General features: G+C 34.2%; 1 protein-coding gene across 1 annotated transcript in view; it reads right to left on the bottom strand.

The window, feature by feature from the left end:
- LOC117331583 (stabilin-2-like) overlaps positions 1 to 10,764 on the bottom strand; it is a 97,245-nt gene extending 86,481 nt beyond the window's left edge. Inside the window, exon 1 of the mRNA XM_033890388.1 lies at positions 10,143 to 10,764. Within this exon, the coding sequence (XP_033746279.1) occupies positions 10,143 to 10,464 (322 nt within the window). The 5' untranslated portion in view covers positions 10,465 to 10,764. The remainder of the gene's footprint in view (positions 1 to 10,142) is intronic.
- Positions 10,765 to 16,017: the final 5,253 nt, after the last annotated feature.

Raw genomic sequence — 16,017 nt, 5'->3', positions numbered from 1 at the left:
GAGGACAAACGATATCACCATCAGTATAGAGGACAAACGATATCACCATCAGTACAGAGGACAAACAATATTGCCATCAGTAAAGAGGACAAACGATAGTGCCATCAGTACAGAGGACAAACAATAGTGCCATCAGTACAGAGGACAAACAATATTGCCATCAGTACAGAGGACAAACGATAGGGCCATCAGTATAGAGGACAAACGATAGCGCCATCAGTATCGAGGACAAACAATATTGCCATCAGTAAAGAGGACAAACAATAGCGCCATCAGTACAGAGGACAAACAATAGCGCCATCAGTATAGAGGACAAACAATAGCGCCATCAGTACAGAGGACAAACAATATTGCCATCAGTACAGAGGACAAACGATAGGGCCATCAGTATAGAGGACAAACGATAGCGCAATCAGTACAGAGGACAAACAATAGCGCCATCAGTACAGAGGACAAACAATATTGCCATCAGTACAGAGGACAAACAATAGCGCCATCAGTACAGAGGGCAAACAATAGCGCCATCAGTACAGAGGGCAAACAATAGCGCCATCAGTATAGAGGACAAGCAATATTGTAATCAGTACAGAGGGCAACTAATTGCGCCATGAGTGCAGAAGGCTTTCCGGCATATAACCTACATTATGGCAATATTTGTGCTATACATCTTTTATTTCCATGATATTTTGATATTCGATTATCTATCTAATATGATCCTAAATTACCAAGACACGACAAGTGTTAATATATATATATATAGTTCTAGATAACACGTCCACTCTATCAATAGTTGTTTTCTGGACTTATTCCATCTATCGCGTTAGCCAATGTAGTTATGATCTCATTTGGAAAAATAATTTGTATTCATTATATTAACATTACGGTTATTTTTTTTTTTATATCATCTGATAAAATCAATGATAATGATAATGTAAATAACGAGATCCCCGGCATTATTACAAACTGTGATGATGCTATGAAAATTGAATACAACTGTCGCCAATGTTTTCAAGCATACTGAATGTAAATATATGTATATGGATAAGTATCCGTATATCACAAACGGTATCAAATGCTATTCGTGATGTGACTATATGATTACACTGGACACACCTCAGATTAATAAGCTGTAAAACAGTTTGGTTATTTAGTGATTTGGTACAGTGGCGATGGTATTTAGATTGTGACCTTGGAAAGGTCACAGAACAGATTGGTAGTATATTACTAAGTGAAGTACTATAGATATCATCACATTGTACCAACAACATAATATTTAACAATATATAACAATCCAATTGTCAACAATCACGTCAAGGCGTGTTCCGCCGTCAAGGCATGTAGACTCCCTGATAGGGTACTGAAGGGGTAGGTCAAAAACTATATGAAAGCACAGGAAAGAACACATGGAGGGACAGAGACCATATTTAAAGGCATGTTATCATCCTTGGGATAAAACAAATAGGATTTTTCTGTCTTCATGAACAACAGTAATACATGGTATACCCAGGTATGCAGGACATTTACTATATCGGAACCGAAGACCAATAAATCAACAATCAACAATCACAAATCATGCCGTACACGAAAAGGATAATGTTTTAAACAATACATAGCACACTCGACATATTAGCGTGTCTAGAATGACTGACAACAATAAGGATAAGATACAAAACTAGCTATGATTTATGTGAGCCTGAACAATAGTGAAATTTAAATGTTATACAGTGACTAGGTCCATTTATAGCCCTGTCAATGAGTCAAGAGTGCCGTCGATGAAGCAGAAGATGTCAATCATACTTTACCGGAACAAACTCGTGTTTTTATCCTTGTAGGTTTTCAATAGTCTTTATACAAATCAATATACACACATATATACAGGGCAAAGAAGTAATACCAACAGTGTGGACAATGAAAAATGTCAGTTTTGAGAATCTGCCCCTTTATCAAGACACAAAGAATACCAATACAACCACATGATATATAAACAATACAAGAAATATCATAAGATACAGTAAAGATTATAATTGATACGAACAGAAGTTGAAAAATAAGGCTGATGAAGGGTTCATGTTTTTTTTAACTATATATATATATTACCATTACTGTTTGTTATTGTATTCCTAGTACTTTATATATATCATGTGATTGTATTTGTATTCTTTGTGTTCTGATCAAAGGGCAGATTGCCTGATAAATTTGACATTTATCATTGTCCACATTGTTGGTATTACTTCTTTGCCCCATATTAACATTTCAAGTAATTCGTATCCTGCAGACATACGCTTAGCAAGGATCCAGTGGTATGCATTAATATAACTTCTTTGACTTATATATATTGCTGTATAACTTTGATTCCGTTATGATGTCGGCGTTCCCTGTTGTGCTTATATAATTAATTTCGTCATTTTCAATTTTGAAATATTGATATGCTTACTTGCGTATCGGCTAGCGTCTCTACTCCGGGTTAAGCGGTCAAATTCACTACTAACTAAACTATAGTTGGTACAAGTTCTTGTCTGATTTGGCAGAAAAAACAATACTGGTATAATGTGATTATCACAGACACGCAACTAACATTACGTTTACTTCGTTGGTGTTTGTATCATATTCCTTTATAGTCACAAAGTTTCTTTGAGCATTAAAGATCTCCATACTTAAGTTAATCTAAAACGGCTATATTTGTCTTTATTTAGTAGTAACCATATTTGTTTTAGTCTGTCCTAAATTTCTAGTACATGTTATTGAATTTAATTTTATACTTTCGTCATCCAGGAATTAAGTATATGTCCATATTTTCAGCAATTTCTTGCATATTTTAATAAAGGATATCACTAAGAGATATCCTACAATTACCCAAATTAAATGTGTGGTTGCTTCTCATACAATCTGTTTGCATTTTGCAGCCATAAATACTTATATTACAAGTCAGAAGGAAGCCCAAGTAATGTAAAAAAAAAAAAAAAAAAAAAACCGGCGTACCTGGTTATAGTGTATGGATATTACCTGGTCATTGTGTATGGATATTACCTGGTTATAGTGTATGAATATTACCTGGTTATAGTGTATGGATATTACCTGGTCATTGTGTATGGATATTACCTGGTTATAGTGTATGAATATTACCTGGTTATAGTGTATGGATATTACCTGGTCATTGTGTATGGATATTACCTGGTCATTGTGTATGGATATTACCTGGTTATATTGTATGGATATTACCTGGTTATAGTGTATGGACATTACCTGGTTATTGCATATGGATATTACCTGGTTTTGTATATGGAAATCACCTGATTATAGTGTATGCATATTACCTGGTTATTGTGAATGGATATTACCTGGTCATTGTGTATGGTTATTACCTGGTTATAGTGTATGGATATTACCTGGTTATTGTGTATGTATATTACCTGGTTATAGTGTATGGATATTACCTGGTTATAGTACACGTGTATGGATATTACCTGGTCATTGTGTATGGATATTACCTGGTTATTGTGTATGGATATTACCTGGTTATAGTGTATGGATATTACCTGGTTATAGTGTATGGATATTACCTGGTCATTGTGTATGGATATTACCTGGTTATTGTGTATGGATATTACCTGGTCTGGGTATAGTGTATGGATATTACCTGGTTATTATGTATATTGATATTACCTGGTTATAATGTGTGGATATTACCTGGTTATAATGTATGGATATTACCTGGTTATAGTGTATGGATATTACCTGGTTATTGTGTATGGATATTACTTGGTCATTGTGTATGGATATTACCTGGTTATAGTGTATGAATATTACCTGGTTATAGTGTATGGATATTACCTGGTTATTGCATATGGATATTACCTGGTTTTGTATATGGAAATCACCTGATTATAGTGTATGGATATTACCTGGTTATTGTGTATGGATATTACCTGGTTATAGTGTATGGATATTACCTGGTTATAGTGTATGAATATTACCTGGTTATAGTGTATGGATATTACCTGGTCATTGTGTATGGATATTACCTGGTCATTGTGTATGGATATTACCTGGTTATAGTGTATGGATATTACCTGGTTATTGTGTATGGATATTACCTGGTTATTGTGTATGGATATTACCTGGTAATAGTGTATGGATATTACCTGGTTATAGTGTATGGATATTACCTGGTTATTGTGTATGGATATTACCTGGTAATAGTGTATGGATATTACCTGGTTAATGTGTATGGATATTACCTGGTTAAAGTGTATGGATATTACCTGTTTATAGTGTATGTATATTACCTGGTTATAGTGTATGGATATTACCTGGTTATTGTGTATGGATATTACCTGGTTATTGTGTATGGATATTACCTGGTTATTATGTATATTGATATTACCTGGTTATAGTGTATGGATATTACCTGGTTATAGTGTACGGATATTACCTGGTTATTGTGTATAATGAAATATTACCTGGTTATTGTGTATAATGAAATATTACCTGGTTATTGTGTATGGATATTACCTGGTTATTGTGTATGGATATTACCTGGTAATAGTGTATGTTGATATTACCTGGTAATAGTGTATGGATATTACCTGGTTATTGTGTATGGATATAACCTGGTTATTGTGTATGGATATTACCTGGTTATTGTGTATGGATATTACCTGGTTATTATGTATATTGATATTACCTGGTTATAGTGTATGGATATTACCTGGTTATTATGCATATTGATATTACTTGGTTATTGTGTATGGATATTACCTGGTTATTGTGTATGGATATTACCTGGTTATTATGTATATTGATATTACCTGGTTATAGTGTATGGATATTACCTGGTTATTATGCATATTGATATTACCTGGTTTTAGTGTATGTGTATAACCTGGTTAGAGTGTATGTATATTACCTGGTTATTGTGTATAGATATTACCTGGTAATAGTGTATGGATATTACCTGGTTATAGTGTATGGATATTACCTGGTTATAGTGTATGTATATTACCTGGTTATTGTGTATGTTGATATTACCTGGTTATTGTGTATATTGATATGACCTGGTTATTGTGTATGGATATTACCTGGTTATTGTGTATGGATATTACCTGGTTATTGTGTATATATATTACCTGGTTATTTTGTATGGATATTACCTGGTTATTGTGTATATTGATATTACCTGGTTATTTTGTATGGATATTACCTGGTTATTGTGTATGGATATTACCTGGTTATTGTGTATATATATTACCTGGTTATTGTGTATGTTGATATTACCTGGTTATTGTGTATAGATATTACCTGGTAATAGTGTATGGATATTACCTGGTTATTGTGTATGTTGATATTACCTGGTTATTGTTTATGGATATTACCTGGTTATAGTGTATGGATATTACCTGGTTATTGTGTATGTTGATATTACCTGGTTATTGTGTATGGATATTACCTGGTTATAGTGTATGGATATTACCTGGTTATTGTGTATGTTGATATTACCTGGTTATAGTGTATGGATATAACCTGGTTATTGTGTTTGGATATTACCTGGTTATAGTGTATGGATATTACCTGGTAATAGTGTATGGATATTACCTGGTTATAGTGTATGGATATAACCTGGTTATAGTGTATGGATATTACCTGGTTATTGTGTATATTGATATGACCTGGTTATTGTGTATGGATATGACCTGGTTATTGTGTTTGGATATTACCTGGTTATAGTGTATGGATTTTACCTGGTAATAGTGTATGGATATTACCTGGTTATAGATTATGGATATTACCTGGTTAATGCGTATGGATATTACCTGGTTAATGTGTATGGATATTACCTGGTTATAGTGTATGGATATTACCTGGTTATTGTGTATGGATATTACCTGGTTATTGTGTATGGATATTACTTGGTCATTGTGTATGGATATTACCTGGTTATAGTGTATATTGAGATATTACCTGGTTATAGCTATGGATATTACCTGGTCATTGTGTATATTGAGATATTACCTGGTTATAGTGTATGGATAATACCTGGTTATTGTGTATGTTGATATTACCTGGTTATAGTGTATGGATATTACCTGGTTATAGTGCACGGATATTACCTGGTTATAGTTATGGATAATACCTGGTTATTGTGTATGGATATTACCTGGTTATTGTGTATATTGAGATATTACCTGGTTATTGTGTATATTGAGATATTACCTGGCTATAGTGTATGGATATTACCTGGGTATAGTGTATGGATACTACCTGGTTATTGTGTATGGATATTATCTGGTTATAGTGTATGTTGATATTACCCGGTTTTAGTGTATGGATATTACCTGGTTTTAGAGTATGTATATTACCTGGTTATTGTGTATAATGAAATATTACCTGGTTATAGTTATGGATATTACCTAGTTATAGTGTACGGATACTACCTGGTTATTGTGTATGGATATTACCTGGTTATTGTGTATGGATATTACCTGGTTATAGTGCACGGATATTACCTGGTTATTGTTTAGATGGATATTGTCTGGTTATTGTGTATATGGATATTACCTGGTTATAAATTGTGGATATTACCAGATTATTTCTAATTGAGTTAACTGTAGTAAACTGGAAACGAATATATTGCTTCAATGAAAAAGGTAGCGTAAAGATGTATCGGTGTAGCGGCTGTAAGTGTGTTTTGATATAAGATGACCGGAAATGTATGTCTAATAGGATTACTATTTATAGTTCTGCGAAAGTTATTCAGCTTTCGATTGTAATCCGTACAAATTTGTCTTGTTCTGTAAATTTCAAATGAGAACCTCGTACAATAAAGAGCAAAGAAAAGTTGAAGCGGACATTTTACAAAGCATAGGCTATTCGCGTGGATAATGACAAACATGTTTTGTTTCTGTCAAGGAGTTTTAGTAGGGAATGACTTCCAGAATACTGCTAGCGCAAAACTATTTACTACATTTTTATCAACCATGGCAAAAAACAAGCTGACCTGATTTGAGTCTAAAACAGGTAGGTTTAAATTTTTATTTTTGCAACCTAACATACGTCATGTAAGACCCCTTACAATTTAGGTCAACGTATGCTATTTAAACGCACTGGATACCTTATTAGCATGACTAACCCTTGAATAAGTCACAAACGGTAATTTTACCCCTATATAGAAATCAGATTGTAACAGTTTGTGTATCCTAACTACTGTTGTTGCTATGCTATACGTTACTATTCACCAGCCAACCGAGTCGAGTGTCTACTACCAGGTAGGGAAAGGACATCGTTTTCAGAATTGTTATGGGGAAAATGATGGCGCTTTCACCGCATACACAGATAATTTACATGATAGGTCTACAATAATTTCAATGACAAAGCTTGGAGAAATACAGCCTCTGTTGCTGTTTTAACCAGAAACAAAATTCCCTGTTGGTTAACAAAGCTATCAGGGCTATTTCATTATGTCAAATTCGAAATAAAGTACATGTTACCCGGTGGATTAGTCAGGCTTAGATTATTTAGATTAATTAGTACTCCCCTGAATCAATTTAGTTGTCAATATTACAAAACCAAAAAAAAAAAAAAAAAAAAAAAAAAAAAAAGAAAGAAAAAAAGAAAGAAAGAAAAAAGAAAAAAAAGAAAGAAAAAAAAAGAAAGAAAGAAAAAAAAATTAAAGAAAAAAGAAAGAAAAAAAAAGCAAATGTTGAATCGTAAGTGAATGAATCCTTTATATATTACTGGATGTAACATGCTGTCCATATCACGCTTTCTTTGTCTCACTGTTGCTTCTGACACATAAACATAGAAGCTAAAAAAAAACTTGTATAACAATGAAAATGTGTTTACATGTTAGGTGGCTTGTACTGGGCTATCACGAGTGACATCCGTTTATATATAACATTTTAATGAGTAAACTCCGTCCAAACGCCTACTGGTATGTACGTCCTTAATGATAAGTGTCTCAAGAACCCTATGTCCGTCAATATTGTAGTAGTGCCTTGATAGTTTTATCCGATCAAATTAGTAATCGTATAACGGTACAAAAATGAGACTTCATCAGATAAACCATGTACTTTTATAGTATATTGTTATAACGATACATATAAATGCTACTTCTTTAGATAAACCATGTACTTTTATAGTATATCGTTATAACGATACATATAAATGGTACTTCTTTAGATAAACCATGTACTTTTATAGTATATTGTTATAACGATACATATACATGGTACTTAATCAGATAAACCATGTACTTTTATAGTATATTGTTATAACGATACATATAAATGCTACTTCTTTAGATAAACCATGTACTTTTATAGTATATTGTTATAACGATACATATACATGGTACTTAATCAGATAAACCATGTACTTTTATAGTATATTGTTATAACGATACATATACATGGTACTTAATCAGATAAACCATGTACTTTTATAGTATATTGTTATAACGATACATATACATGGTACTTAATCAGATAAACCATGTACTTTTATAGTACAGTGTATATCGTTATAACGAAACATATAAATGCTACTTCATCAGATAAACCATGTACTTTTATAGTAAATCGTTATAACGAAACATATAAATGCTACTTCTTTAGATAAACATGTACTTTTATAGTAAATCGTTATAACGAAACATATAAATGCTACTTCATCAGATAAACCATGTACTTTTATAGTAAATCGTTATAACGAAACATATAAATGGAACTTCTTTAGATAAACCATGTACATTTATAGTAAATCGTTATAACGATACATATAAATGGTACTTCTTTAGATAAACCATTACTTTTATTTTAAATCGTTATAACGATACATATAAATGGGTTTTCTTCAGATTAACCATGTACTTTTATAGTAAATCGTTATGACGATACATATAAATGGTACTTCATCAGATAAACCATGTACTTTTATATTATATCGTTATAACGATACATATAAATGGTACTTCTTTAGATAAACCATGTACATTTATAGTATATTGTTATAACGATACATATAAATGGTACTTCTTTAGATAAACCATGTACATTTATAGTATATTGTTATAACGATTTCTTTAAATAAACCATGTACTTTTATAGTATATCGTTATTACGATACATATAAATGGTACTTCTTTAGATAAACCATTACTTTTATTTTTTATTTTAAATCGTTATAACGATACATATAAATGGGTTTTCTTCAGATTAACCATGTACTTTTATAGTAAATCGTTATAACGATACATATAAATGGTACTTCTTTAGATAAACCATGATAATGATACATATAAATGGTACTTCTTTAGATAAACCATGTACATTTATATTATATTGTTATAACGATACATATAAATGGTACTTTCTTTAGATAAACCATGTACATTTATAGTATATCGTTATAACGATACATATAAATGGTATTTCTTTATATAAACCATGTACATTTATAGTAAATCGTTATAACGATACATATAAATGGTACTTCTTTAGATGAACCATGTACCTTTATAGTAAATCGTTATAACGATACATATAAATGGGTTTTCACCAGATAAACTATGTACATTTATAGTATATTGTTATAACGAAACATACTTCTTTAGATAAACCATGTACTTTTATAGTATATCTTTATTACGATATATATAAATGGTACTTCTTTAGATAAACCTGTACTTTTATAGTACAGTGTATATCGTTATAAAGATACATATAAATGGGTTTTCATCAGATAAACCATGTACTTTTATAGTATAGCGTTATAGGATGGTCACCAGAAAACGTATTTTGCTTTTAATTGAGTGACGTAAACTGTCTTTTGAGGTCAAAGGTCGAGAAAAAGACAATTAATCAGTACATGCGGATAGTCTTCCATGAGACCCAGACTCCTATGACGAAGTAAAACTTTCAAAAGTTAAGATTGTACATTGAATAACTTTCATTGTCAGTGTAGGCGCGTGTAATTTGCCAAAGGCAAGAAATCTACTCACGGTAGAGAAATCTAAAAAAAATCAAACTTGTTATTTCTTTCTTTTTATGATTATTATTATTTATGATAATGTTACTTTTTACGTCTGAAAAACCAATTTTAAGGCTCAGGAAACTGATACAAATCCCAATATATTACTATGTACTTACGATCACAGTTAGGTCCCCAATATCCATCACAACATTTCGGAATCTGCACAGTCTCCAAACACGAATGCCGACAACCCCCAAATGATAATTCCAAGCCCTTAAAATCAATCGGGTATGTACAGTCGGATAAGCCTCGGTTCCGGGTAAGTTTTTGTGTTCCAGGTGGACAGTCCACTTGTGCATTGCGCGAACATGACACACATTTAGTGGAGAAGGATACGGAAGACGTGTCATTGCAGAACCTCAAAACGGACATGAATCCCGACGTCGTCGAAAGAGAGTAAAGGTTTAATATCAACAACATGTACAACCCTCGATACATGGCCAGTGATTTGTGGCGTTTTACTGGTTTGATTAATACAATCCAATTAACTAAAAACCTGCACGTAATTGTTTAAAAACAAAGAAAATGTGATGATCAAAATTAGTATATCGCTGGTGCAAATATTCCACCGGTGCCACACAACAACCGTCTCCAAATCATATCAGAGACAAAAAGAGCACATCATTGGGTACAATAGTATCGACAGAATCACACTTTTAGACCTCTGTGACAAGGGAGTGGGCATTAAGGAGCTACCGGGACTTCCGTCAGAGTAACAGTATCACATACATTTCCCAGCTCTTAAACATACGAAGCTAAACTAAGACCACTTGGGACCGGAAATAGCACCACATTCTGTGTACTTTTATCATGTGAGAATCTGGTCATAGTTCAAGGGCTGACGGTGACAACGCATGTAGTGCGTACTTGCTGCAAGATGACTACACAAAGGCTAAAACCAAGTCATATATTAAACATTAATGACCAGGGTCTTACGATGATACACTGAATACTTATAAACTGAGGACTAATTACATACTGTTAATTAAGTATGATTGGACAATAATTATATACTGTTTATTAAGTATGATTGGACAATAATTATATACTGTATCTTACGTATGATTGGACAATAATTATATACTGTATATTACGTATGATTGGACAATAATTATATACTGTTTATAACGTATGATTGGACAATAATTATATACTGTATATTAAGTACATGTATGATTGGACAATAATTATATACTGTTTATTAAGTACATGTATGATTGGACAATAATTATATACTGTTTATTAAGTACATGTATGATTGGACAATAATTATATACTGTGTATTAAGCATGATTGGACAATAATTATATACTGTATCTTGCGTATGACTGAACAATAATTATATACTGTATCTTGCGTATGACTGGAAAATAATTATATACTGTATTTTACGTATGACAGGACAACATAATTATATACTGTATTTTACGTGTGACTGGACAATAATTATATACTGTATCTTACGTATGACTGGACAATAATTATATACTGTATCTTACGTATGATTCGACAATAATTATATACTGTATCTTACGTATGACTGGACAATAATTAAATAAATAAATAAATAAATAAATAGAAATACGGATTGATTATATATAGTGTATACTACGTATGTTTAATGCCGATTATATACTGCATACAGCGTATCTCTGGGGACCAAAAACATACTGTTGATTGTGTATCAGAGGTGGGACTAATAACATACTGTATAATACTGTTACTGCAAGTTAGTTACATACTGTATGATACGTATAACTACAATTTGATAACATACTGCATACGTCATACCGCGTGTCATTTGGAACCAATATCACACTATATAATACATGTACGTATAACTAGAATCTAATTACCTAATGCATACGTCATACAGCGTGTCATTTAGAACCAATATCATACTATATAATACGTATAACTAGAATCTAATTACCTACTGCATACGTCATACAGCGTGTCATTTAGAACCAATACAGTGGCGTAGGAAGTCGTCAAAAAGTGAGGGGGCAAAATTTTTTTTAACCTTAAATTTTACGCACTAAACAAATAGTATGCCATCTCCGCAAAATTAGCCAATAATTATCATTTCAACATCCCATGATAATTTTGATAATTTATGTAGTACAAAATAAGTTATTTACGCAAATCAGAATATATATATTAAATATAGCAAAACATGAATCACCGGGCGGGCCAGGATTTTCGAAAGGGCGGGGGGGGGGGGGGGGGGGGGGGGGGGGGGGGGGGGGGGGGGGGGGGGGGGGTGGGGGTCCAGTTATTTAGTAATAATGCGAGCGCCGTAGGGGCGAGCCGATTTTTCTTGCGGGGTCCGAGGGGCCGCCCAGCTGGTCCAGGGCAGCGCCCTGATATGGGGTTCAAGGGGGTCTAAGCCCTCCGCGGAAAATGAATATAGCACATTTCCAATAATTCGGGATCAGGCGCGGAACCAGGAGTTTTCGAAAGGGGGGTCCAGTAATTAAGTGATCAAGCGAGCGCCTACGACGATTTTTTTCCCTTTTTGCGAGAGGTCTGGGGGCCGCCCAGCGGGTCCCAGGGTGGCGAAGCCCCCCTGTAGATCTGCAATCGAAAGGGGGGGCAGTAATTTAGTGATAAAGCGAGCGCCGTAGGCGCGAGCCGATTTTTTTTTTGTATTTCCTCGTACCTGTCGGTAATTAATATCACTCTATTCACGTTAAAACCGCGCATTCTTCTTCATGTTGTGTTTCTGTCTTTTTCTCTCATTATGAACTCAATTAACTTCACTAATTATCATCAACTTATTGAATCTATGTGATGAAGTTAAGCAAAATTGCGTATTAAGATATAAATATTGACTTACCAGGCTATTGCAGACGACCGACACACAGGTCTGAGGATTGATATACTAGTATAAAAGTCGGAATGTTCCGGATGTACAAGATAAAGTTTTATCGTTGCCTTCATGAAAACATTATCGGTTCGGAAATATACAGATATTTATCGAAATGAATATATAAATTCGTGTTTTATCCCCTTTTTTAGATTTTGGATGTCAAAAAGTGGGGGGGCAAAAAGATATGTTTGCCCCCCCACTGAAAAAAGTGGGGGGGCAATTGCCCCCCCTGCCCCCCCCCCCCCCCCCCCCCGCTTCCTACGCCACTGCAATATCATACTATATAATACGTATAACTAGAATCTAATTACCTACTGCATACGTCATACCGCGTGTCATTTAGAACCAATATCATACTATATAATACGTATACTCTGAATTTAATTACACACTACATACATCGTATAACGTATTATTAAGGAGTAATAAACATACTATATAGCAATTATAGCTTGGATAGAACTAATAATCACACAGTATATACTAGACTAAGTGTAGGAATTTTACGGAAATGCTACGTAACAAAGAGGAAACTGGTCTATTTATTTATGTATTTATTTATTTCATTTATTGATTTCTTGTTTATTTATTTACATGTGTTTATTTAATGCAGATCTTACCATAGTGACTAGTCATTTTGATATACAAATTCATATTTAAGACTACTTATATGACAGATCGCAGCAGATCACATATTATGCGATAAGGTATATATTTGGCGTGAGTCGAGCCGTCAGGGACGATTAATTGACATGTTGATATGTCCGTTTGACCACTTTCAAAAATTCGTGATTTAATGTATAAAAATGTTTTATTCGACTTAATTTCTTAATTTCATTGTTTAGATATCATTTTGAAAATTTTACCATTAATTTTTACCTAAGTTGTGAGCAGAACGTGTTCCTTGAGGTCAAATTCGAAAGTAGAGATAAGTTGGAACAGAAGCGAAAGTTACTGTATATATGCATATTTTGATACCAATGTAAGGATTAATCACAACCCGCACACATATCCCATTATATAGACGTCGCCTTATACTGCCCTGCAAATCAAATATCAATGAAATAGTCTGTTCTCTGCACTAATTATAGCAAATATGTGTTGTTATTAATAAATAAATGAATGAATAAATAAATAACGGATTTTGCATGTACTTCATATCGTACATGGAAGTGCAATATCCGAATGAGATCATGGTGTAAACCATAGCACTTGATCTGCATCAATCAACCTGCATCTTCAGTCAGTAGTTGACATCTGTCACGAAAATTGTGATAACGGGTACAAGTCCTAGAATGACGACACAACAGGGACATTGTGATAACGGGTACAAGTCCTAGAATGACGACACAACAGGGACATTGTGATAACGGGTACAAGTCCTAAAATGACGAAACAACAGGGACATTGTGATAACGGGTACAAGTCCTAGAATGACGAAACAACAGGGACATTGTGATAACGGGTACAAGTCCTAAAATAACGAAACAACAGGGACATTGTGATAACGGGTACAAGTCCTAGAATGACGAAACAACAGGGACATTGTGATAACGGGTACAAGTCCTAAAATGACGACACAACAGGGACATTGTGATAACGGGTACAAGTCCTAGAATGACGAAACAACAGGGACATTGTGATAACGGGTACAAGTCCTAAAATGACGAAACATCAGGGACATTTAAACACCATAGATAGGGAAGCAGCAATGTTCCTTTCTAATGGAAAATTGATTAATAGGAAATTGAGATAATTCCGTTTATCATACATCCTAGTTGTAACATGTCCATGCTCGTTAAGGTGTCAGTAAAGTCCGAGGTAAGCGACTGATGTAGAAGAGTTGGTAGTGTCCTCCATGATACATCCGGTCGACATGGCCAATGCAGGCTTTTGTTATTGAAATAATTGTCTTTACACTGCACTGTTACATTTATAAGCCATATTTCGTACATGCCGAGTGGATAGCAGGTTTTGAGCTGGTTGAAGGAGGAGAGTTCCCTACTAAGGCTTCATTGGTCACTCTTGCCACGTATGACTTGGCATGTCGAAATGTACCAGGATGTCTGGACATTATTTATCCTGAGATTGAGATTTGTTTTGGTTCTTCCTCCAGATACAGTGTGGTAGATGTGTTGGTCACTCTAGTCGGCTGAATTACTGTGGTAGATGTGTTGGTCACTCTAGTCGGCTGACTTATAAATATACTGTGTGGTAGATGTGTTGGTCACTCTAGTCGGCTGACTTATAAATATACTGTGTGGTATAGATGTGTTGGTCACTCTAGTCGGCAGAGTTATAAATATACTGTGTGGTAGATGTGTTGGTCACTCTAGTCGGCTGACTTATAAATATACTGTGTGGTAGATGTGTTGGTCACTCTAGTCGGCTGACTTATAAATATACTGTGTGGTAGATATGTTGGTCACTCTAGTCGGCTGAATTACTGTGGTAGATGTGTTGGTCACTCTAGTCGGCCGAGTTATAAATATACTGTGTGGTAGATGTGTTGGTCACTCTAGTCGGCTGAATTACTGTGGTAGATGTGTTGGTCACTCTAGTCGGCCGAGTTATAAATATACTGTGTGGTAGATGTGTTGGTTACTCTAGTCTGCTGAATTACTGTGGTAGATGTGTTGGTCACTCTAGTCTGCTGACTTATAAATATACAGTGTGGTAGATGTGTTGGTCACTCTAGTCGGCTAAGTTATAAATATACAGTGTGGTAGATGTGTTGGTCACTCTAGTCTGCTGAATTACTGTGGTAGATGTGTTGGTCACTCTAGTCGGCTGACTTATAAATATACTGTGTGGTATAGATGTGTTGGTCACTCTAGTCGGCCGACTTATAAATATACTGTGTGGTAGATGTGTTGGTTATTCTAGTCTGCTGAATTACTGTGGTAGATGTGTTGGTCACTCTAGTCGGCAGAGTTATAAATATACTGTGTGGTAGATATGTTGGTCACTCTAGTCGGTAGAGTTATAAATATACTGTGTGGTATAGATGTGTTGGTCACTCTAGTCGGCAGAGTTATAAATATACTGTGTGGTATAGATGTGTTGGTCACTCTAGTCGGCTAAGCTTTGAATATACTGTGTGGTATAGATGTGTTGGT

This window comes from Pecten maximus, chromosome 7 (assembly GCF_902652985.1).
Source record: "Pecten maximus chromosome 7, xPecMax1.1, whole genome shotgun sequence".
Taxonomy (NCBI): domain Eukaryota; kingdom Metazoa; phylum Mollusca; class Bivalvia; order Pectinida; family Pectinidae; genus Pecten; species Pecten maximus.
This window is presented reverse-complemented; position numbering and strand designations above follow the sequence as displayed.